The sequence below is a fragment of the Scophthalmus maximus genome, chromosome 22 (genome assembly GCF_022379125.1).
Source record: "Scophthalmus maximus strain ysfricsl-2021 chromosome 22, ASM2237912v1, whole genome shotgun sequence".
Taxonomy (NCBI): domain Eukaryota; kingdom Metazoa; phylum Chordata; class Actinopteri; order Pleuronectiformes; family Scophthalmidae; genus Scophthalmus; species Scophthalmus maximus.
In genome coordinates this window covers 11,387,107-11,407,810 of record NC_061536.1, presented here as the reverse complement: position 1 = coordinate 11,407,810, position 20,704 = coordinate 11,387,107, and the positions used below count along the sequence as shown (strand labels likewise).

Genomic DNA, 20,704 nt, shown 5'->3' with positions numbered 1-20,704 from the left:
TAAGTCGGACTACAGGTGCCCAATGCAGTTTACAAAGATGTATTTCAATTGTATTCCATTTAAAAAAAAAATATTACTCTCATTGGCCTGCTGGGTTTTGTAAAATATGAGGAAAATATGAATAGCCATTCATCAAAACTCCTGTGTGAACCGCAGGTCAAATAAAAACGTGGCATGTGGACACTTCATGATTAAAATCAGATATTATATAAAAAACAACAACAACAAAAACGTAAACGTAACATTAAACGTCAAGATATTCTTCTGCTTCCTCTTGAATTTAGCGCCGATCATTATGGATGTCCACGAAGGAACTGCCTGCAAGAATCACAGCGACTCCATGCTGAATGTTAACTACACCGTCACTCAGGGAGCTTCTCTTCATAGAGAATTCTAATATTTATTGAGGAGTTACCCTTTATTGACCGAGGCTTTGACCCTTTTGTACAGTGAATGCTTTTGAAAAATGACAATGATCCTGGTTTCTCACACGATGCACACACACACACACACAAAGACATTGAATTGTCCATCATCTCTTTTTCCTCATTGATTTGGCTTTTCATAGCTCACATCAAAAGTCCACATCATTTTTTTTAAACATCTTATTTAATGACCAATCTGAGTTTCAGCACCTTCACACAACCTGATGACCAGAGCTGATGAAGCCTCCTGGAACACCACCTGAGACTGGGACCGCTGGAGCAATCGACTGACGCTTTCACCGTCCGCTATTATGTTCGGATCTTCTTATTTGTGCTGGTCATTTTTTTTTTGTTGCTGAAACACACGTTTGTGTAAGAGCAAAATTATGGAACTGCTTTTGGCCTGTGCTGCATTTATGGCAATGTGTGTTACAGGTAGGGGGCCCGCTATACCAGCTGTTTGTTTTTCTGCTACAAATATCTTATCATTCAGTTCTGAAGTGATATGAAAAAAATATTTACATGTCGATCCACTAGATTCCTGTATTACGTTTACTGTTTTTCCTTTTTTTGGGGGTTTCAGTAAGAAAGAAAGAAAAAGAAATGTTGGCAGAATAGGAAGAAAATTGAAACTTGTGCCTTATTCCAGGGTGTTGGTTCTGAGGCTAACTTTGTTTTCAGACCATAGGTATAAACTGCCAAAGTGAGAACTGTCCTTTTGTTGTTGCATGCACTTGTCACCATGTGAAACATGATATCTCTGATTGGAGAATGACATGACGCACGGCTTTTCTCCCACTTGCTCGGCAGAGTGACGCATAAAGAAAAAAGGCTGCCAGGACAACAAGTATTTGAAAATCACATGTTATCATGTTGAAATGGTATTTCTGCAAATGATGACTTGGACAATGGTCCTGGCAAGTGATAAAGAAGATGATCTCGTCAGTCGTGGCTTGTGGATTAATGTTGACTCGGCATTCTGTAACTGTGGCTCATTATGCTCAGCCTAGAATAAAGCAGTCTGTTTTTCTCCTTCCACACACCATCCCGTCCTTTGAATCTCCCTTTTATTCCCGACACTAGGCGAGTTCAGAATAAATGACAGAAAAGAGTTGTTTTCCTGCTGGTCGCGGAGTGGAATCTTTTCAGTAATTGTCTGAAACTTCCTCTTCAAGTTTCTGGAACTGGATGAACCTCATTCTTGCACTTTGCCTATCACTCAGCACAACCTGCAGTCTATGGCATTGCTTTTGAGGAGGTCACCTGAGAACAATTGAGGTATTCAGTCCTTTTTAGTTAATAGTCATTTACAGCAAAAAAAAAGCGGGGAACCCGTTGACCTTGTCACGCTGAACACTATGATCAACTTTTGGAAAGCCGTGACTTTGCTGAGTGCCGTCATCGCAGCGGGTAAGTTCAAAAATTTGTTAACTTTTGATGTGAAAACATAGACCGTATGGATTTTAAACTGTGTTGATACACAGTCATCGGTGGTAAAATTGGTAAACAGATCCTGAATGAAAGTGCGTCCCAGAGAATGTGTTTTTTATGGCCTCAGTTAAAAACTGAAATATGTCTGCGTTCAGCGCCAACCGACGATGATTTCTGGACAAATGTTGTCAAAACAAGTAGCTGTTACTTTGAATGAATCCAGGCTCAGACGCGGAGACAAACAAAGATAAAAATGAATGGTCATGTTCACTGTTCATGAGGAGTGATTTTACTGCACCACACCTTAATGACATTGAGTCATGTGGCTTATTTGCCACTGATCTAAGAGGCGATTGACTCCTCTTTAGTAATACAGAGTGTGAGACTAAAGTCTAATGTGTTTAAAAGCAACATAAAGCATTTGGAGAGAATCTTGCCTTCTGAATTTGACCGAAGTCTATAGATTTGAGAATCAAAAGACAGTAATTTGACTTTGACTTGAAGGTGATCTGGATGCCAAGCCAGGGCGATAACCTTCTTTAGAAAATTCAAACCATTACAAGATTTCTGGTTATCTAATTTTCCCTTCCTTCCTTCTTTCTTGTCAATAAACAGCACAGTGCCTTTCCTGTCGCCAGTGTCCAGTTGGGATATTTGGGACGTGCCTGTTAGGAAGCGACGTCACGTGCAACAATGCGACGGAGAGCTGTTATCGCGGAGAAGCGCGTAAGTAAACCAATCTGCAACACTGTGAAGACAGACAGATGTAGAGATATCAAATACAGAGAGAGAATGTAGAACTTCATATCAAATAGTATGGTATAGAAAAATGTATGATAAAACCAAAGAAGAGGAAATATGATTGATTTGTTTGAGTGTCTCTGCAAATGAATACTGTATTTTAAAAGAGTACAAATAAACCTTTAATTAGCTTTAAGCTTTAATTTTAGCTGTATTGAACATTTTCTTTTTCAGAATGAATAAATATGTCATGTCAATAGTTGCAGTCATTATCTATGATGTATGTGGAATTTAGTTTTGCCTATAACTTCTGAAATCTGGTTGAATAAGAAAGCTCAGAATAGATTAAAATTAAAAAATGATTTAAATTAACCCTCCCTTTGATTTTCACATTCATCGTCATCCTTTTCTGCTTCCCGACCCTCCCAGAGTTCAACGCCACGGGGACGCTCACCCTGCACACGCGCGGCTGCCTGGACTCAGACCTGTGTGGCAAGACGCTGACTGGCAGCATCTTGGGCGCCGGTTACACCAGCAGTTTCCAGTGTTGTACCACAAATCTGTGCAACGGAGCCGGCTCGGTCCAGATCTCTGTGATCGCGGCCCTGTGCTGTGCCGTCCTGGCGTCCTCCCTCGGGGGCACCTGGGAGTTGTAGTTTCACCTGATCTGCCCCTGTTGCCACTGTTTGTAGTAATGAAGATATAATTTCAATAAAATCCATGGAGCAATTATAAAAAAAAATGCTATGACCTTTTTTTTCTGTGTATTGGCTACCATCGACGACCCTGAGGTCTTGTCTAGGGTATTTTATGTAAGCAACTTTGAGGGATTTCATACTCAGCCTCCCGCAACCAGTCGGCTGCGTTATTAGTCCAAAGTCAAGAACCTGGATTCGGGCGCTGCCGTCTTGCTCTGGTGTCGTCATTCTGGCGCCACCATACAGAGGTCCTGCTGATATACCCTGCTGACCAATCACATGTCAATCACGACATCTCAAACCTTTTTGTAGCATCAAATGATCAAATAAACCAAACTAATCATAAAAGTTTAAAACGTTAACCTACATCAGTGTAATGAGAAGTACCTGAAATGATATAAATCATCTATTTTGGAAAATTGTATTATTTTCATGTCGTCTACATACAGTCATTGGTAACAAGAATTTCAGCTATTAAACTTGTATTAAAACATTTTATAACTTATATATACTACAATTATTTTTCTAATTATTCGCTGGAGGCCGCTAGCTGGCTATTTGTGATCCCATCATGCCAGTCCGACACACGGCGAGCCACGGGCTAGGTGTCGAGGTTTCCTGTTTTGGCAGTTTGTTTGAGGTCATTTTTAATAAACGGAAGATTTGTCTTCTGATATTTTAATGCGCCACTAAAGCTGCGTCATAACCTGGTCATTATAACCCCGTCTAGTAGCTAGAACTGAGTCAATATCCATTTCTAAGGCTTACATTATGAAAGATTGACAGCTAATTTTTTATCTACTGGTTTAACCAGTAACCCAAAGACCTAATAACTGGATAGATGACAGTGTTTTCATGTTTGGGTGATGGACATTAGAAAGTATAAATCAAAACACAAAACAGGTTTGTTTGCATTCCAAATGCAGGACAATGTGTGCTGTCACATGCTGAAGAGTCAACAGTTGCCAGCTTCAGTTTTTTTTTAAACTCCACTTACAAAACGATTGAATTAATCCTACTTCACCCCAACTGCCTGCAAAACATATCAAAACCAAGGACGCCATCTGGTGCATCGCAAACACACAACAGTACACATTCACCACACAACCTGAATATTCTGCAGAACATAAATATTAACAGCCAGCAAAGATTCAACAATAAAAGAGTAAGAAGTCACCTTCATTTAGACTTAGCCTCAGTAAAAATCCCCAAACAGGATCCCAGATTGCTGCTCCATCACAAGAAGCACACTATAATTGAACCAAGGTTTTGGCCATTGGTCTTACATGCTCATTGAATGCAAATAAAGCAGGGGGAAATTTCCTAATAACACTATATGGATTTTCCAGATTTCTGGACCAGGCTCTGTAGAGTTTTCCATGTTGTGTTTTTTGGGTTTAGCCATTGAAGGCAGCAAAAAAAGTAAAAGCTAAATATCCCCCTCTACTGGCTTCTTGCTGTACACAGCAACAAACACTGCAGAGAACTGTGGCAATTTAGTAGAAAAAATGACATGTATTTTTCCCACGAGGGTGTTGTTTGTCTTCAAGAAAAACTACAAACAAGTTCACTCGTTCTTGATTCAACAACCATCGTGGATAACTATGACCTGGATGAATGAGAATCTCCACAGATATATACACATTTTTCTTTTTCTGTGCTTTTCTCTCATGAACTTTTGACCGTGTTCTGTGTGTTTTACTGTACTGTAGTGCAAATCACAGCGACAAACGGAAAATCTCAACGGGAAATCATGGAACTCAATGGGCAAACAAGAAAATTGTGTTTTTTGTGATTTGTTGTTATGTTTCCTCTATTTCCTGTAGTGTTTTTGGGGGGGACTTGTCATTGTGTTTTACTTTTTTGTCATATTTTGTGATTTGGGTGTTCTTGAATTGTCATTGTTTGTTTTGTTAATTTGACATTTTGTTTTCTTTTTTTATTGTATTTGGGGATTTGTTGTGATTTGGACTTGAGGGCCTCCGTAACAACTCTCCTTTTTCTCTCATCCTGCAGCCTTCAGGGCCACATTCAGCTCCCTTTACCCGCGTCCCAACTTCTTGGCCCACTGTTGCTTAAAACCAAATTGTCTCCATAGAAATAAAAAAAAATCTTTAAAGTGAACCAAAGCCAACAGCTCACCTCTTCGAACCCCCTCTCTCTCTGTCTCGCTAACTCCTTCTTCTTCTTCTTCTTCTTCTTCTTCTTCTTCTTCGTCATCCTCCTCCTCGTGTCTGACTTCAGAGCTCCTTTTTTTTTTTTTTTTTTTCCCTTCGTCGCTGTCGGTTCTTGAACGCCTCCTCCAGCCGCCCGTCCGTCCGTCGCGCGCCTCCAGGAAATGGAGGCTGCGCGGCGGAGACGAGAGTGTAGCTGCCGCGACACGAACTGGGAGGAGAGAAGCAGCGAGTAGCGGCAGCGACAGGGCGACGACTTCCAGCAGCACTTTGAGGTAAACTCCACCGACTTACACTAAAACCAACCCGCTTATAATTATTATTATTATTATTATCATCGTGGCGTTGAAAGTATTAGTAGCATATTGTCTGTGTTTGACGTTCGCAGATTGTTAACGGCCGATACGGTCAAAAGAAAAAAAGTCGTTTCCGCGGCGGAAGATGGGGCTCGGCTAGCCCCCGAGTTTCGAATTCATCTTTTTTTAACCTAATACAAAAAAAACACAACTAAACAAAAATAAAAACTTTTATTTTCTAAACATCCTCTTTCTCTCTATCTGTGTGTGTGTGTGTGTGTGTGTGTGTGTGTGTCCACAGCACAAAGGCTTCGTGCACCCGAAGATGAGCGACGCAGGTCAGGCCAAAGTGGAACTTTTTGTCAAGGTAAGAGGTTTACAGTGATGACAGAGGAGGAAGAGGAGGAGGAGGAAGAAGATCATTAGACCCAGAAAGTGACGCAGAGAACTGCGGCGACGTATTAAGTGTTTGTTCATCTTTATCCTTTCACCTCTTTATCTTCAACACCATTATCAGTGTGTTGATAATGCCACAGTTTCTTGTTTGTGTTTGTTTTTTAATACACATGTCAGTCCAGACACACCTGAGGGCTAATCTCATTAAATGCACATTTAGATAAAGTCACAAACGACTCTAATCTATATTTAGTATGTTGGCAACAAGGGAGGTGTAAACTGTAATCCAGAGCCCCCCCCAAAAAACATGCCGCATATATATATATATATATAACCAATATGTCTCCGTCTGCCTCCCCTGACGGTCCAATAATGATCCCTCTGTACTGTGTGAACATGTGAACGCCACCACCCCTCGGCTGGTTCTCCTTCTTCTTCAGGGGGTGAAAGACGCCGTTGTAACTGGCTCTAAACTCTCCCTGGGTTCCTCTACTCTGTGACACTCGACACCAGCGATTTAAAAAAAAGAAAAGAAAGAAAATTAAAGCGTAGTGTCACGTGGACTGTGGTTAAATAAAACAAGTGAGCAGTTTGCTGCCACACAGGCCCCCGTGCAGAGCCTTGACTGGACGTGACGTGTGGCTTCCCACAGCCTCACAGAGCACATTTTAAAGCTGTAGCATCACTTCCTGAAAGGCCTCAAAAGCTCCACGACAGTGATTTATGTGGCTGTGACTAGAGCTGCAACAGTTAATCGATTATTAATTGACTACTAAATGAATCGCCAACTTTTTTTGATCATCGATTAATAGATTCAAGTAGTTTTCATGAAAAAAAGAGTCAAAACTCTCTGATTTCAGCTTCTTGAATGTGAATATTTTCTGGTTTCTTTGCTCCTCTTTGACATGAAACTGAATATCTTTGGTGCGTGGAAAAAACAAAACATCATCTTGGGATTTGGGAAACATCATCGACATTTTTCACTATTTAATGAACCACTCAACTTATCGACTAATCAAGAAAATAATCAACAGATTAATAGATAATGAAAATAATCGTTAGTTGCAGCCCTAGCTGTAACTTACATTATGGATTAATCTGCTCACTATTTCCCAAATTCATTGATCAAATCTTTGTTTAGAAGCCTTTTTTTTTTTACATGTTCCATATACCAGATTCCTGTGCGATGATTTCTGAATTTGCTTGTTTTGTCCAAAAACCACAAATGTACTCAGTTTACAATGTTGCAAAAGAAAAGTAGGCATAAAATAGTTACTTGTCAGTAACCAGAGAAAGTTTGATATTTTTGTCATCAACAAAAGGTTCTGACAAGTTTCATGCTCATCAGCTAAATTATTTCAGCTCCTTAAAATTTGGTCCACGAAAAAAGTAAAAAAGCAAAATAGAAGTGAAAAATAATTGTTTCTCCAGTTCAAAACCCAGAGATATCAAATATACTTTCATATAGTGCTGAAATTATTGACAGGAATTCACTGATGTGGTAATTTTTTTTAACCAAAAATGTCAAACATGACCCAGTTCAGCTTCTCAGGAGTAAGGACTTTGTGCTTTTACTTATAATATCTTTGCATTTGACAATTAACAACCTAAGATATTGATTTGTGTAATGCATAGGTTGAAGGCACCAAACCAGACATTCTAAGATGTCACATTAGTCCGTGGGGCAAATGTAACAGGCAATCGGATCGAAATAATCAGTAGTTGCAGCGATATTAATCAAATAATAAATGGCGGCAACTATTTTCCTCTGTTTTTCGTGTTTCCCAGGCGGGCAGCGATGGCCAAAGCATCGGAAACTGTCCTTTCTCCCAGCGTCTCTTCATGGTGCTGTGGCTGAAAGGAGTCACCTTTGACGTGACCACCGTGGATATGAAGAGGTGAACACACACGTCTTTCACCTGTGTGTGTGTGTGTTGTTTGTTTATTTTTTCCCTCTGGCAGTGCTGCGGGTTTCTATTGGCACAACAGAGAAATGTCCACCGACTGTTTTAACATTTCCAAAATTCATTTTAAGATAAGAAGTTACACTGATTTTAGTTATTTCCTGTTGTCTGCTATTTTTTTTCGCATTTTTATTTCCTCCTGTCTCTGCCTCTCCTCCACCATCTGTCATCTTACGTCTTCCTTTTCCGTCCGTCTCCAGGAAGCCGGACATCTTGAAGGACCTGGCTCCTGGCGCTCAGCCTCCCTTCCTGTTGTACGGCAGCGAGGTGAAAACCGACACCAACAAGATCGAGGAGTTCCTGGAGGAAAGCCTCTGCCCTCCAAAGTAATGTCTGCTTTGAGAAACAATACGTCGATTGGCAGATGATGAATTAGCATTAGCATTTATCATTTAAGGTTTTAAGAATTTTGGGGTTTTTTGCCTTAGATGGTAGTAAACTAAATATATATTTTCAAAACTTTGTTGGACTAAGATCTTTTTAAATGCATATGTCACTATTTTCATATTTTAGACGACTCTAATTTGGATCTGATTGTGGTTTTTAAAAGCCTCACACATATTTGATATAATGTGTATAATGATCTACATTATGTAGATCAAATAATTAATGAATTCATTGAGGAAATAATTGGCTGTGAATAGTGAAAACATTTTTTTTGTTGTCGCTCCTGATTGTTTTGCTCGCCTCCTGTTTTGACTTCCTCTTAGTTGTTTTTTTAAAAACCTTTTACATTCTGTAAAGTTGACTTATCATCCATCCCTGTGTTGCTTCAGATATCCCCGCCTGGCCGCTCGTAACCCAGAGTCCAACACAGCGGGCATGGACGTCTTCTCCAAATTCTCCGCCTACGTCAAGAACTCAAACCCTCAGACCAACGAAAGTAAGCGAGGCAGAAAACTTCCTAAATTAGAATTAAATGAAATTAAATACATTTTTCTTTTGGTGGTGTTTCCTCTGTCTCTTAAGCTTTTAGTTGCATTGTGAATTCTAACACATTACACACACACGTGGTGCTCAGATTTGGAGAAAGGCCTGCTGAAGGCTCTGAAGAAGCTGGACGACTACCTCGGCTCCCCGCTTCCTGACGAAATCGACGAGAATAGCGCAGATGAGGTCACTTCCTCCTCCCGCCCCTTCCTGGATGGCCAAGAGCTTACTCTGGCCGACTGCAACCTGCTGCCTAAGCTCCACATCGTGAAGGTAATCTTCTGTTTTTAAGCTCCGCAGCACGGGGACAAGGCCCAGGGTTTTGAATAGATTATAAATCCTGTGTGTTCATTCTGAAACTGAAAGAATTTTCGTCTTGTCCATCACAGGTGGTGTGTTTGAAATACCGAAAATTCAGCATCCCGCAGTATCTGTCGAACCTCTGGAGGTACCTGAACGCGGCGTACGCGCGTGAAGAGTTCGCCTCCACCTGCCCAATCGACGACGAGATCCACATCGCCTACTCCTCTGTCGCCAAAGCTCTCAAGTAGGAGGACCGCGGGACGCACCAGTCACAAACGCACCGGCAGAACGACACACGAAAGCACAAACACGCAACAACAAGCATTCAATCTGCGAGGCAATGTGATCGATCCGTTTCTCTGCCCTGAGCTGCTCTTGAGCACTGCAGGAGTCTGTCTTTATATCTGTGTAGTCGCTCCGTGCGACTTTAACAGATGATCTCAACTTTTATGATTTTAAATGATTCTGATAATGGTTTATCGCCGTCCTACAGTAGGTTTGTATGTGTTGTTTTTTAAATTTTTTATAAAAGGGATATTATTGTTGGCCTCAAGGAAACACGGCAGCACAGGAGTCAGAATAACTGATTCATAAACAAACTCAAGTTCAATCGAGATTAAATTTATTTAGCTGTTAGTAGTATTGTTGGTCATCATTGTTTTCCCCTGTACAACTCCTCGATCACGTTGCTTGCAGACCTTCGCTGACAAACACATTTCACGCATTTGAAAACTACAGCCTTGCCTGTGCACGTTCTCACCATCAGCAGATTCTGCACACTGTAACATTGGTTACTCGCTCCCTTCTTGGCTTCACGATATTCTTGATATTTTTATTTCATGAAAGGGAGAATTAAACCGCTGCCTACGAGATCAAACTTCCACTAGTACCTCGCAAGCCTCACACAAGCTCATTCAGCTTTCATTTTCAGTCCCAGCACCAGCTCACCTGCCAAAGTGTCTTTTGTGGTTTGTCTGTAATCACAGACGCTTCACATAATGAGGATATGATTCACAGAGGGAACAAGGCCTTGTACAGTCATTATTCAAAACCAACTTTCATTAAACCGTATGAGCATTTTATTCTTCGTAGCTCCACCTCAGAGAGGAAACGGGGGTGGCAGACCGGCGCTCGCGCTAGGGAGGCAGAGCTGAAAACGGTTATAGAGACAGGAAGCCATTTCAATAGACACAGGCTTCCTCTTTCTGTGCTCCCACAGCAGGCGCAGAGGATTATTCAAGATTACCGAGCTTGTTTGTGATCTGTTGTAAGAGCCTCTTGCCAACAGTTAGTTCTGCTCTGCCTGGGATGTATGAAGGATCTTTTTTTTTTTACTGTATTGTCCCTAAAAATGAAGGAGATCAGGCTAAGAGGTTTTTATACCTGCTGAAGTCTTCAATTTAAGAACTGTCGTCGTGCAGTAGCTCGAGGCACGAGGACTGTGTCTGACGCATGTTTCTCACGGGGATAAAAAAAACTGTAGGATGTAAAACATGCATGATGTTTGAAATGAAAATAGCATCTGTAGCTTCATTTTAGGTTCGTATTACTTCAAAGATGAGGCTCTTTTTTTATTCTACTTTCTTTATTATCAGCAAATCCCACGAAAAGACCAAAACCAACAACATGTGCTCGTCTCTCTCTGGACATTCTGTTCAGAGCTGTAATATGTAGACAATCAATCGATCAGTCGATTGGATAAAAATTCACCCAGCAACTATTTTGATAATCGTAAAATAGTCACAGATATTATTCAAGTTAAAAAAAAACCTGCAGAACTTTGCTGCTAAAATGTCGATAACTGTCGGACGGGTTGCCATTAAATGTTGTACAGACATTTTTGTTTTTTCAACAACTATTGGAATTCGTCGCCCCATGACATTTTTGGGTTCAGACATTCATAATATTCCAGCCAGTGTTCTTTCTAATGGGATCTGTTGACAATAAGGAGAATATAGGAATATCACTAGGCTTTGGATATTTCACTGACAGTAATAACACACTTGTTTGGAGGTTTTTGTACACATTTTTGCCGTCGGCCTCTCTCAGATCAGGGTGAAGCTCATTAAAAGAAATGAAACCTAAGTGCAATTTAAACTGATTTGAAAAGACAATCTGGTGCACACAGACTTTTTCTATATTAGATATCTGGCGTGAGCAGTCGGTTATTTTCTTTCCCCCCTGAGGTTTAATCCTGCCACGTGTAATTCAAGTGTTCAATCAAAGAGACGATATATCAAACTTGACTGAATTGTCGTTAAATTTCATCCATTTAAAACTGGACTTATTTTTTTAAAGGGATCGTGTCTGAGTAATGATGTATTTTAATATTTCTTCTCTGCAACATGAAGAGTTTTTCACTCTCTTACTGTAGGTAACTTCATACAGTTTCAGGGACCGTTTAACTTATATCCATTTGAAATGTTGTTTTCATTAGTTTGTTTTTCACTTCACAGTTTTTAGGTCTTTCTTTTCTTTTCTTTTTTTTTGTTAAATCTTCATTTATGGGACCTCTATTGTGCTTTTCACGTATTTTCCTGCCGCTCTGCATTTCCCCTCAAAATATTTAGCCTTTTGTTATTTTGTCTCTCATCAAACTGTTTGCTATCTAGTCTGAAGCAGTTGCACTTACAAGTCCACAGCAATCGAAGCAGCGGAGTGGACACGAAAACAGTAGATTTAAAACCAACAATGAAAACAATCTAAACTAAATAGCAAAGTACAGAAATGTATTTTATACTTTAAAGCTCTTAAAAAGACACATTTACTCAATAAAAATATCTTGAATTAAAAAAAAAAAATCAAACCATGACGAGTGTGTTTTTATTTTTTTATCTTAAAGGTGCAAACAACAACAACATTACTTGGTTAGTATAAGCAGTACATTAGAGCCACGAACAGCAACATCCATGAACATGTTGCCAAGAACAGTAACTTTACATATAATACTAATACATATTAAATAAAGCGCAAATGTGACTTATAGTAATGAAAGTTCTATCAGCATCACTATAGTATTATCATTAAAAATGTACTGAGATAAGGACATGGGCCTAATGTCATCTTTAGCTACAATATATCATTTCATCACTGCAGTATTTTGCAGTATCGGTTTTTAGTAATTTGGCATCCAAATTATTATTTAATTCTCAGGCATTACTGTTTTATATATTTTTTTCTTGTAGAATCTGTTTTCCTCCATTTAGGCCTCAAAATATGTCTTCAGGTGAAAAAAACAAACAATTAAATCTCTTGTCATGAGGGTCATTGGATGTTGCTCCATTTTCAGTATCCACAAGTACAAGAGCAAAGCATACTTTCTTTATGTTACCTACATGTCTACATGTGGGGGGTTTTTCTCTGCGGCAGATAAAGCAAAATATTGTTACACATTTCGGTGAATCTCTTCTGTTATTCGCTGGCTGGCAAGTTCATTCACTGTTAATTGTGTTAAGAAGCAGGGTCTCCTACACGAACACACAGCTCCATCTTCAGGCCAGCAGCAGAGCGAGCGCGGGCAGCAGGCAGGCGGCTGCTCGTCCCCAGCTGAGGGCAGCACCGGACGTGGCACCGTTGCACAGGTCGGTGTCACAGCAGACGTTGGTGTAGTTGAAGTAGAGGCCCGAGGCGTATTTCTGTCCGCTCAGGCCACACTGGGCGGCGACGGCGCAGCTCTTCTCATACATCGTCAGCTCCAGAGAGCCTGCGAGAGCAGGGACGGGAGAAGAGTTTTCATTCGGTGATGGGGGAGTCATGTTGTGTAGAGGTGCAGTCACGACTATCAGACCTGTAGCAAACACTGACACTACGGTTGCTGCAAGTAGCAGTGGGAGATCTGCGTCTCATAATGGAAAAGTCTTGATTTTAAGCAGGAACTAGAAATTTAACAGAATAAAATCGGACAAAACTTTTTTTTACCTGCTTTGGATGATGCTCGCAGGATGCGACAACAACCCCGAGTTGGTGAGGCGGAGCATTTCTCCCACGGAGCCCAGAGGGCTATTTTTAGAGATAATTTGATTGCCAGGTATTAGTGAGCTTACAACCGGCCTGATGAGACATTGTTCTGAGATGTGGAGTCATCCTTTTGTCCTTTTTTTTTTGTTTTTACACTTGTAGAGTCGAGAAAGCATCAAGTTATTTTAAAACGTGCCATGTATTTGAAGGTTGTTCTATTTTAGTATCCTGAGCAGCAACAGTTGAAACGTTATACAATGCAGTCGTACAATATTATTTTGTCTGGAAAACTTTGGTAGTCAAAGATTGGTCTTTCTTTCTTCTGTTTAAAATTTACCCCCACTTCTAAATACATCATCTTGTTGCACCCTCTTCTTCTGCGATTGGTGAATGGCACCGACAGGAAAAAATTTGCGACAACAGCTGTTTATCCCAAAGACTGTAGCCACAAAGCCCCCGGATCTATTGATTGCGGTATTTGTGTCTTTATTGCTTAGAAACACATTTTTAATTTGTAGCAGGGAGAATGTTATTACTAATTCCTGGTTTTAAAGCATGTGGCCTTTACTTGATGAAACAGTTTAAGAACTGATGCTACAAGAAGGACCTCGGTTTCCAATACATACATACGGACGGTACATTTCTTGAATCTGTTCCCGGACGGCGCTCTGCACAATAAGGCTTTGTCTGCCTCTTCATGCCCTCGATTCTCAGGAAAAAAAAAACTCATTTGCGGACAGAAATTCCCTCATTCACACACACACACAGCCATGTACACCTATTTTTGTGGGGACCAATCACTGACATACTGTATTCCCCCCTGCTCCCGAGCTTTAACCATTTCAACTGAACGCCTAACTCACGTCGAATCCAGCATTTCGGTCCCCATAAGTACAGATGGTGTCTGTGTAATGGACCCCACATATATAGTAAAACTGTGCACACAGGCATGGGTTTTACCTCGTCGTCCTGTCGCAGTGCTCGACAGACAGCGCTGTCCGGCCGAACACTCCTGGGGGAACCTGAGGCAGTCCAGAGGGGAGATGGCCGGGAACACACAGGTGTAACAGCGCAAGCAGGCTGGTTGGAGGGAAAAATATAGAAAAATGTTATATAACTTATTCTGAGTAAAGTTTGATTGACTCAGGATTTTGGGGACAGACACCAATTTAATTTTGATGTAGGTGACGTAGACTACTCTATATTTTTTTTGATAAGGATCCAATAATGTGGCTCTAAAAAGAAGACAAATTGTGTAAATGTGACTTTTACAATTTTATTAAGAGAGTTCCTATTTTTTTTAAAGCTGCATTGAATATAATTGTCCATAACTATGTGTTCATATATGTATAATCACCTACAACAAAGAACCAGTGTTTTTTTCGTCAACTTTGAATGAGTTAAATATAGTTCCATGAGGTGGACCCGACCTCCGTGTCAGTCGCCATGTGTGTTACGTCGTGTTGAATACGGTTGTTGCACAAAACGGTCCAGAATACGTCGCAGTCGCGTTGAATTGTCAGCGCTGTCGCAAACGGAAAGAGCGGTGCGCCACCATAAAGTGTCCCCTGTCGAGTGCTCAGTTGGTTGCGGTTTGCAATTTTACCACCAGATTCCGCCAGAAAATTACAAAAAATGAAAGGCTTTAAGGATAGGTTTCCAAACCATGACACTCAAGAAAAAGATTGATTGATTCAAATAAAAATCTAAAAAGGAGAACTTGAAGCCTTTTTGCGTATTTAATAAATTTGGGGGACTTAAATAAGTGTAACAAGAATAACACTTAAAATATCATACAGTAAACTTAGAATGTGAAGATTTCAAAATCCTTTGGTGAAAGTTTGGACTGAATCACATAACTTATCCCTCATTGAAAAGACACACTTTCATAAGTCATAGCAGATCTGGACCTTAAGAGAAGAAAGTGTTTTATAAGTTTGTTTGTAGCAGATTTATCAGAGTACTGCATCATCTTTGTGGTGTAAGATGATGCAGTATTATTATGCGTCTTGGACAGACCTTAAAATAAAGAGATGTTTATACTTTTACAACAAATCATGACTTTTCTTAATAACTTCACTCATTGAACATACCTGCCAAGGGAAGACAACACAGGAGCACAGTCATAAGTTGTAAACGAGGCATGATTCGTCCAGTAAGAAGTGTCCAAGGGTTTTTTTTTCCAGACAATTCTCCGAGCTGGTTGATACAAGAAATAAAAATCCCCTCCTGGGACGTCACAAGCGTCTCATTGAGTACAGTCGATCTTCTACGCCCCAAAACTCATTCCTTAAATTCAATTTATTTGTGTGTGGAGTCCAAACGCACACTTGTCCGTCTCTTTTCTGACTTTGTCTTGTTTGTCTTACACTGTATTTCCTTCGTGGCACCTCCTCATCATTAGCCCCGAGCCCTGAGATTTTCTTTTTTTCTGTCCCTCTTTGTCAAATAGGCCTAATTTTAACACCCATGTCACCCGGGCAGCCGGTGTCTCCTCCCTAAGACTTCTAATTTAATTTGGAGGGATAATTATGATCAGCTGAGGTGGATGAAGACGCCCTTAAAAAGCAAATTATGGCATGATATACAGTATATTTATATTTTCTTAATCAAACTCAGTGTCTTTCGACAACAAATTTACTCAGTGCTTCATTAATTAAATGAACAAACAAGGACACAGTATTTTAACATTTTCTCCAGGTTGCATTCTTAAAGACTAACTAACCAGTGTGACTAACCTTGTCAGCAGTTTCACAAAGTAATTCTCATTCAAATGATTGTTTCAGTCAAAACAAGTTTGAGCCTGAATAAAAACCTGTCATAGAATAGAATAGAATCTTATTGTGACATGAATTCTAACATAAAAGCAATATGAAAACTGGCACGTTCACAGGAGTCTTAATTTCTGTGGATTCCACTTTGTGGGGTTTTGTGACATATTGAATTCTTATTCAATATGTCACAAAACAAGGCAAGAATTCGGTGGAAAGTGAACGAATTTAGAATAAATTTGGGTCTTTTCCGTTTCCCCTCTCATACTGATCACTGGGAACCAGTCAACCAAACTGGTACTTTTACTTAAGTGGAGGATCGGATTATGTTTTCTCTACGTTGTAAGTGGAGTCCCATGAGGGATTCCACCAATTAGGCCAATTCAGATATTGGTGACTAACTAGCTTAAAATAAAAAAGGGGGAAAAGTTTGATTTCTTTATGAAAATTAACTAGTGAAAAATATGAATGTGAAACTTTTTCAAATTTTTTTTTACATCCAACTGTTCCCTAAAAATTTGAGTGTGATTTTTTTTTCATAGGCTCAGTGTAATATTCTTCTAGCCTATTTTTGGTTTCTGGCAACTTTATGCTTTTATTAAATTGACAAAAATCATAAGGCAGACCTATAGCTGAGTTTGTGTCTAAAAAGTATTTGGGGATAAAAAAAACCCCCAAAAAGTAACCAAACTAAGGTAAATCAATGGATACAATGTGAAATTTAGTGATTTCCACTGAAAGGATCTACTGAGTTTGGTTGGTGCTGCTACTCAACACTTCAGTTTTTGCCATTTTGGCCACAGACTTTGTCGCAGCGGAAGAAATGCAAACCATGATTTGCATCAAAATAAAACATTATGTGTAAATGTGTGAGATGGCGGATGAGAAGACAGACAGGCAGGAAAGACAAGACGAGTCAGATAAAGTCAGCCGAGTGTAGAAAGGGTCAGCAGATAAAGAAGCAGAGAGAGAGAGAGAAAGTCGACATGTCCGAGTCGGAGTCAGTGAGTGTAACTGAATTATCCTTTAGGGTGAAATAGGAGACATGAGGCCACAGCGTGCAGGACGGTCTGCTGACAACAGTCTTGTGATGGAGTGAGCCCAGCGAAGCTCAGACTGAATAAGCTGTTTACCAGTTAGTCAATTACACAGCAGAACACAGCGAGGCGCCTGAAAAATAAAAACAACAGCAACCTTGAATTGTTTAAAGAATCCCGCTGTAAATTCAGACAAAGAAAGTGCAGTAAATGTCAGTATTGTTAATCGGGATGATGACCGGTGGCCCTGAGAGCTCACAGCACTGCAACTTAAGAAAAACACATGCAAATAGACAAAACACAAGCAAATTCAGAAAAACATCTTCATCAATTTGACAACACATTTAGAAAAAAAGCGCTGCAAAGACTGCAACACAACACATTAAGAAAAAGCGATACAAATAGACCGCAAGACAACGGAAGTGTTTCCAGGGGACACTAATATCTGAATCATGCGATCACAATGTTAAAATAAATCAAAAAACACTTATATCTCATTTTCCAACACCACTGACGGAAAGAGAACCTTAATAGCGCTGTGAGTTGGACTCCGCGTCAACAGCAAGCGTGTCCAGACGTGTGCATCACTTTTAAAAGTCCTCTGGAAACACTTCCGTTGTGTTGCGGCCTATTCGCAGCGCTTTTTCTTAATGTGTTGTGTTGCGGTCTTTGCAGCGCGTTTTCTAAATGCTGCGCATGTGTTGTCAAATTGCTGAAGATGTTTTCTTAATTTGCTTGTGTTTTGTCTATTTGCGTGTGTTTTCTTAAGTTCCAGTGCTGTGAGCTCTCAGGGCTACTGTAATGACGACCAAGTGATCAAAGGGTTTGGAAAAGGGGGCGTGAGTGTCATAAAGCGTTTTAATGACTCGGAAACACTGTTTGAAGTCTGTGTGTTTGTCTTGGTGTGAATCTGTTCTTTCTTGTTATCTTTCCTGTTATCTTTTTTTATTCTGAGACATAAACTTGTCTTCGGTGAGTAAAACAAGTCAATATTCTGCTCGTCCGTCCCACAGCGGCCTAAATAAATGGCTGCATTTGCTATTTCTAAGTCTCTCTGGTTTTAACACAATGAGTAACATTATTACCCAAAAATTTAGTTGACAATTAAAATTAAAAACAGATTCAGGATCAGTTCCCCACCTCCAGTGCAAAACTGACCAAAGACTGGATTTCAACAGGAATTTATGGGTGACAACACATCATTAACAGTTACTACATTTTTTAAATATCATTATTATTATTAATAAAATTGCACAACAAGCTTAACCACAAAATGCTTTCAGAGTGAAAAAAAAGAGTGGAAATTAAAATCAGAAACCCATGAAAGCGCCCTTGTAGGAGTCATACAGTACACATTTTGGATCAAGAGTACAAACAGTTCCGAGCAAATACACCAATAAAGCGATGTACAAGTATAATAAATAAATGGAAAATAAATCAAAAGTGTGGCTAAAATACGACAACATGTGGCTAAAATGAAATAGGCTCAATTAAGGGAGGTGGAATTTAAATAAAGGAAATAGCAAGGTACAATTCAATTATAAAAGATAATCTATAAATAAATGGATAATTTATAGAAAATCAAATAAATGCTCTTACAAATGAAGAAATGATAAGAAAACTGTATCAAAATAAATGAATCAAAAACACCATCAATTAGTCATATGTAATCATTGAGTAGAGAAAGTAAAGGCCTGTTGTAAGAGGACGGGCGCCGAGGACAGAGTATTTTTGAACATTGTGATTTCACGGGAGCGTTTGAACGCAGCGTGTTGAACCCACTGATGCTTCATCTGACAGGGATGTTTTTAAAGATCTCAGTGGACGGACAGATGGTGTTCTTTAATCCCGTCTGTGCCCTCTGCCTCCCATCCTCCCTCCCCTTTTACACAACCCCTCCCATCTCTTTGGCTGCATCTGTTTACAAAGTGATGTCTTCTTCTTCTGCTCCTCCTCCTCCTCCTCCTCATTCCGTCACCGCGTTGCCTCTGCATCTCCGACGGACCTCGGGTGCGGTTGCTCAGTTGGGCCGGCAGAAGGAAATGTTGTGCCACTCTGTTTTCGAAAAAAAAGCACTTACACAAACTCAAGTGCGCAGATTCATAAAACACGAGCGCTCGGCAGCAGCCATCTGTCACCGAGGACAGTGTGTTTATGTGCATGTTAACATCACTGCTGACCCATTCTGCAAAACACCAGGGTGCGACACACTTCCAGTACCAGTTTTCCTCTGGTGTCGGATGAGGCAACATGTTCATCCAACCGTCTCTGCTGTGTCCGACATCATTTGACCCACATTCCAGGAAAAGCCAGATTATGGTTGTTGTTGTTTTTTTGGGTTTTTTTTGCCATGTCACACAGACTAAAATACAAGACCACCGAGGCTCAGTAATGCGGCGCGTTGGCCTCTAATCTGCGATGACTTTGAATAGAGGCAGAGGAGAAAGGCGAGCGTGAAACAGTGTCTGCGCCCCGGTCAAAATAAATCAGCTCTGATAAGGTTAATGCAGCCATTTATTTAGGCCGCTGTGGGACGGACGAGCAGAACATTGACTTGTTTTACTCACGAAGACAAGTTTATGTCTCAGAGGCAGAAACCTAATTGGAAAAACTACAGTCTGATTAATACAGTGCATACAGTTTGCATGGGGGTCCCATCAGTATACATCAGCTGCTTTCCGCTGTTGTATCTATGAATGTGGGTAAAGTTTGGTGCGGAACTACTTTCCGATCCATCCAATTCACACACAAAGAAGGCGGCGGGAGATTGTCCGAGTCAGACCCGTTTACATCCAGCTGGACCATCTCCGGCAACATTCGGGCGAGGGGGTGCGTCCACTGGCTCGCTGGGATTTTCCCAGATCTATTCTCACATCGGCTCACTCTGACATTTTCCGGAAAAAGGTATGGAAATTGTTCAGAGCAACAGTTTCCGTTCTCGCTAACGACCCTTCCATGAAGAGTTCAAGAAAAGTTTTCCAGGCTGAATGCTGTCTGCTATCTGCTAACATTAGCGTATCGGTCAATAGTGTGGAAACCTCGTATGCTGTTTCTTTTTTTTGTCGTTACTTCTAAATATTTTAGTAGAATAAAGTCTTATTCTAGATGATACGACTTTGGATTATCTTAAACACATTTACAATCAGGCCTAAAGATGTTATCTTTGTTAATAAACTTTGAGGTCATGCTCTCCTCTCAGGTTCAACAGAAGAATGTTTAAGTAAAGTAGTGAATTTCATATTTTAATTTTTTGCTGTGACGTATAACTAATATTAAACAGTGTTTGAAGCTGAAAACAACAGCAGCTGTGGGGAGAAACTCAAATCAGCGCTGATTGAATCCGGGCAGGACGTGTGGGGGATGGGGGGTGCTGGGATGGACTGGTTGGGGGAGAGCTGAGTCAAGCTGCCAATAAACACACGAAAACGACCGGAAGTTGGACAACTGGTATTTAAAAAAATAAGAGCATACAGTTGCAATATTTTGTGTGATTTGTTTTGATGCTACCACCAAAAGCAATACCACAAGGTTTATTGTTTTTTAAACAACCAGTGTCTTTCAAATCGCCTGGACATCATGAC

General features: G+C 40.3%; 2 protein-coding genes across 5 annotated transcripts; one reads left to right on the top strand and one right to left on the bottom strand.

The window, feature by feature from the left end:
- Positions 1-5,592: 5,592 nt before the first annotated feature.
- Positions 5,593-12,170, top strand: clic1 (chloride intracellular channel 1). Its single transcript, XM_035620552.2, has 7 exons — positions 5,593-5,744; positions 6,067-6,132; positions 7,950-8,059; positions 8,326-8,451; positions 8,902-9,008; positions 9,147-9,328; positions 9,445-12,170. Exons 2-7 carry the CDS (start codon positions 6,091-6,093, stop codon positions 9,604-9,606), a joined length of 729 nt encoding a protein of 242 aa, XP_035476445.2. The 5' UTR covers positions 5,593-5,744; positions 6,067-6,090; the 3' UTR covers positions 9,607-12,170.
- Positions 12,171-12,174: 4 nt separating this feature from the next.
- On the bottom strand, positions 12,175-17,783 carry lypc (ly6 domain containing, pigment cell). Of its 4 annotated transcripts, XM_035620561.2 has the most exons (5): positions 17,650-17,748; positions 17,220-17,256; positions 15,409-15,514; positions 14,276-14,395; positions 12,175-13,061 (listed from the first exon to the last, which is right to left on the bottom strand). In XM_035620561.2, exons 3-5 carry the CDS (start codon positions 15,458-15,460, stop codon positions 12,850-12,852), a joined length of 384 nt encoding a protein of 127 aa, XP_035476454.1. In that variant the 5' UTR covers positions 15,461-15,514; positions 17,220-17,256; positions 17,650-17,748; the 3' UTR covers positions 12,175-12,849. The 4 variants fall into 4 exon arrangements, with proteins under 4 accessions (XP_035476454.1, XP_035476450.1, XP_035476453.1 ...); XM_035620557.2 differs by lacking the exon at positions 17,220-17,256 and having other exon boundaries at positions 17,650-17,783; XM_035620560.2 differs by lacking the exons at positions 17,220-17,256; positions 17,650-17,748 and adding an exon at positions 17,281-17,571.
- Positions 17,784-20,704: the final 2,921 nt, after the last annotated feature.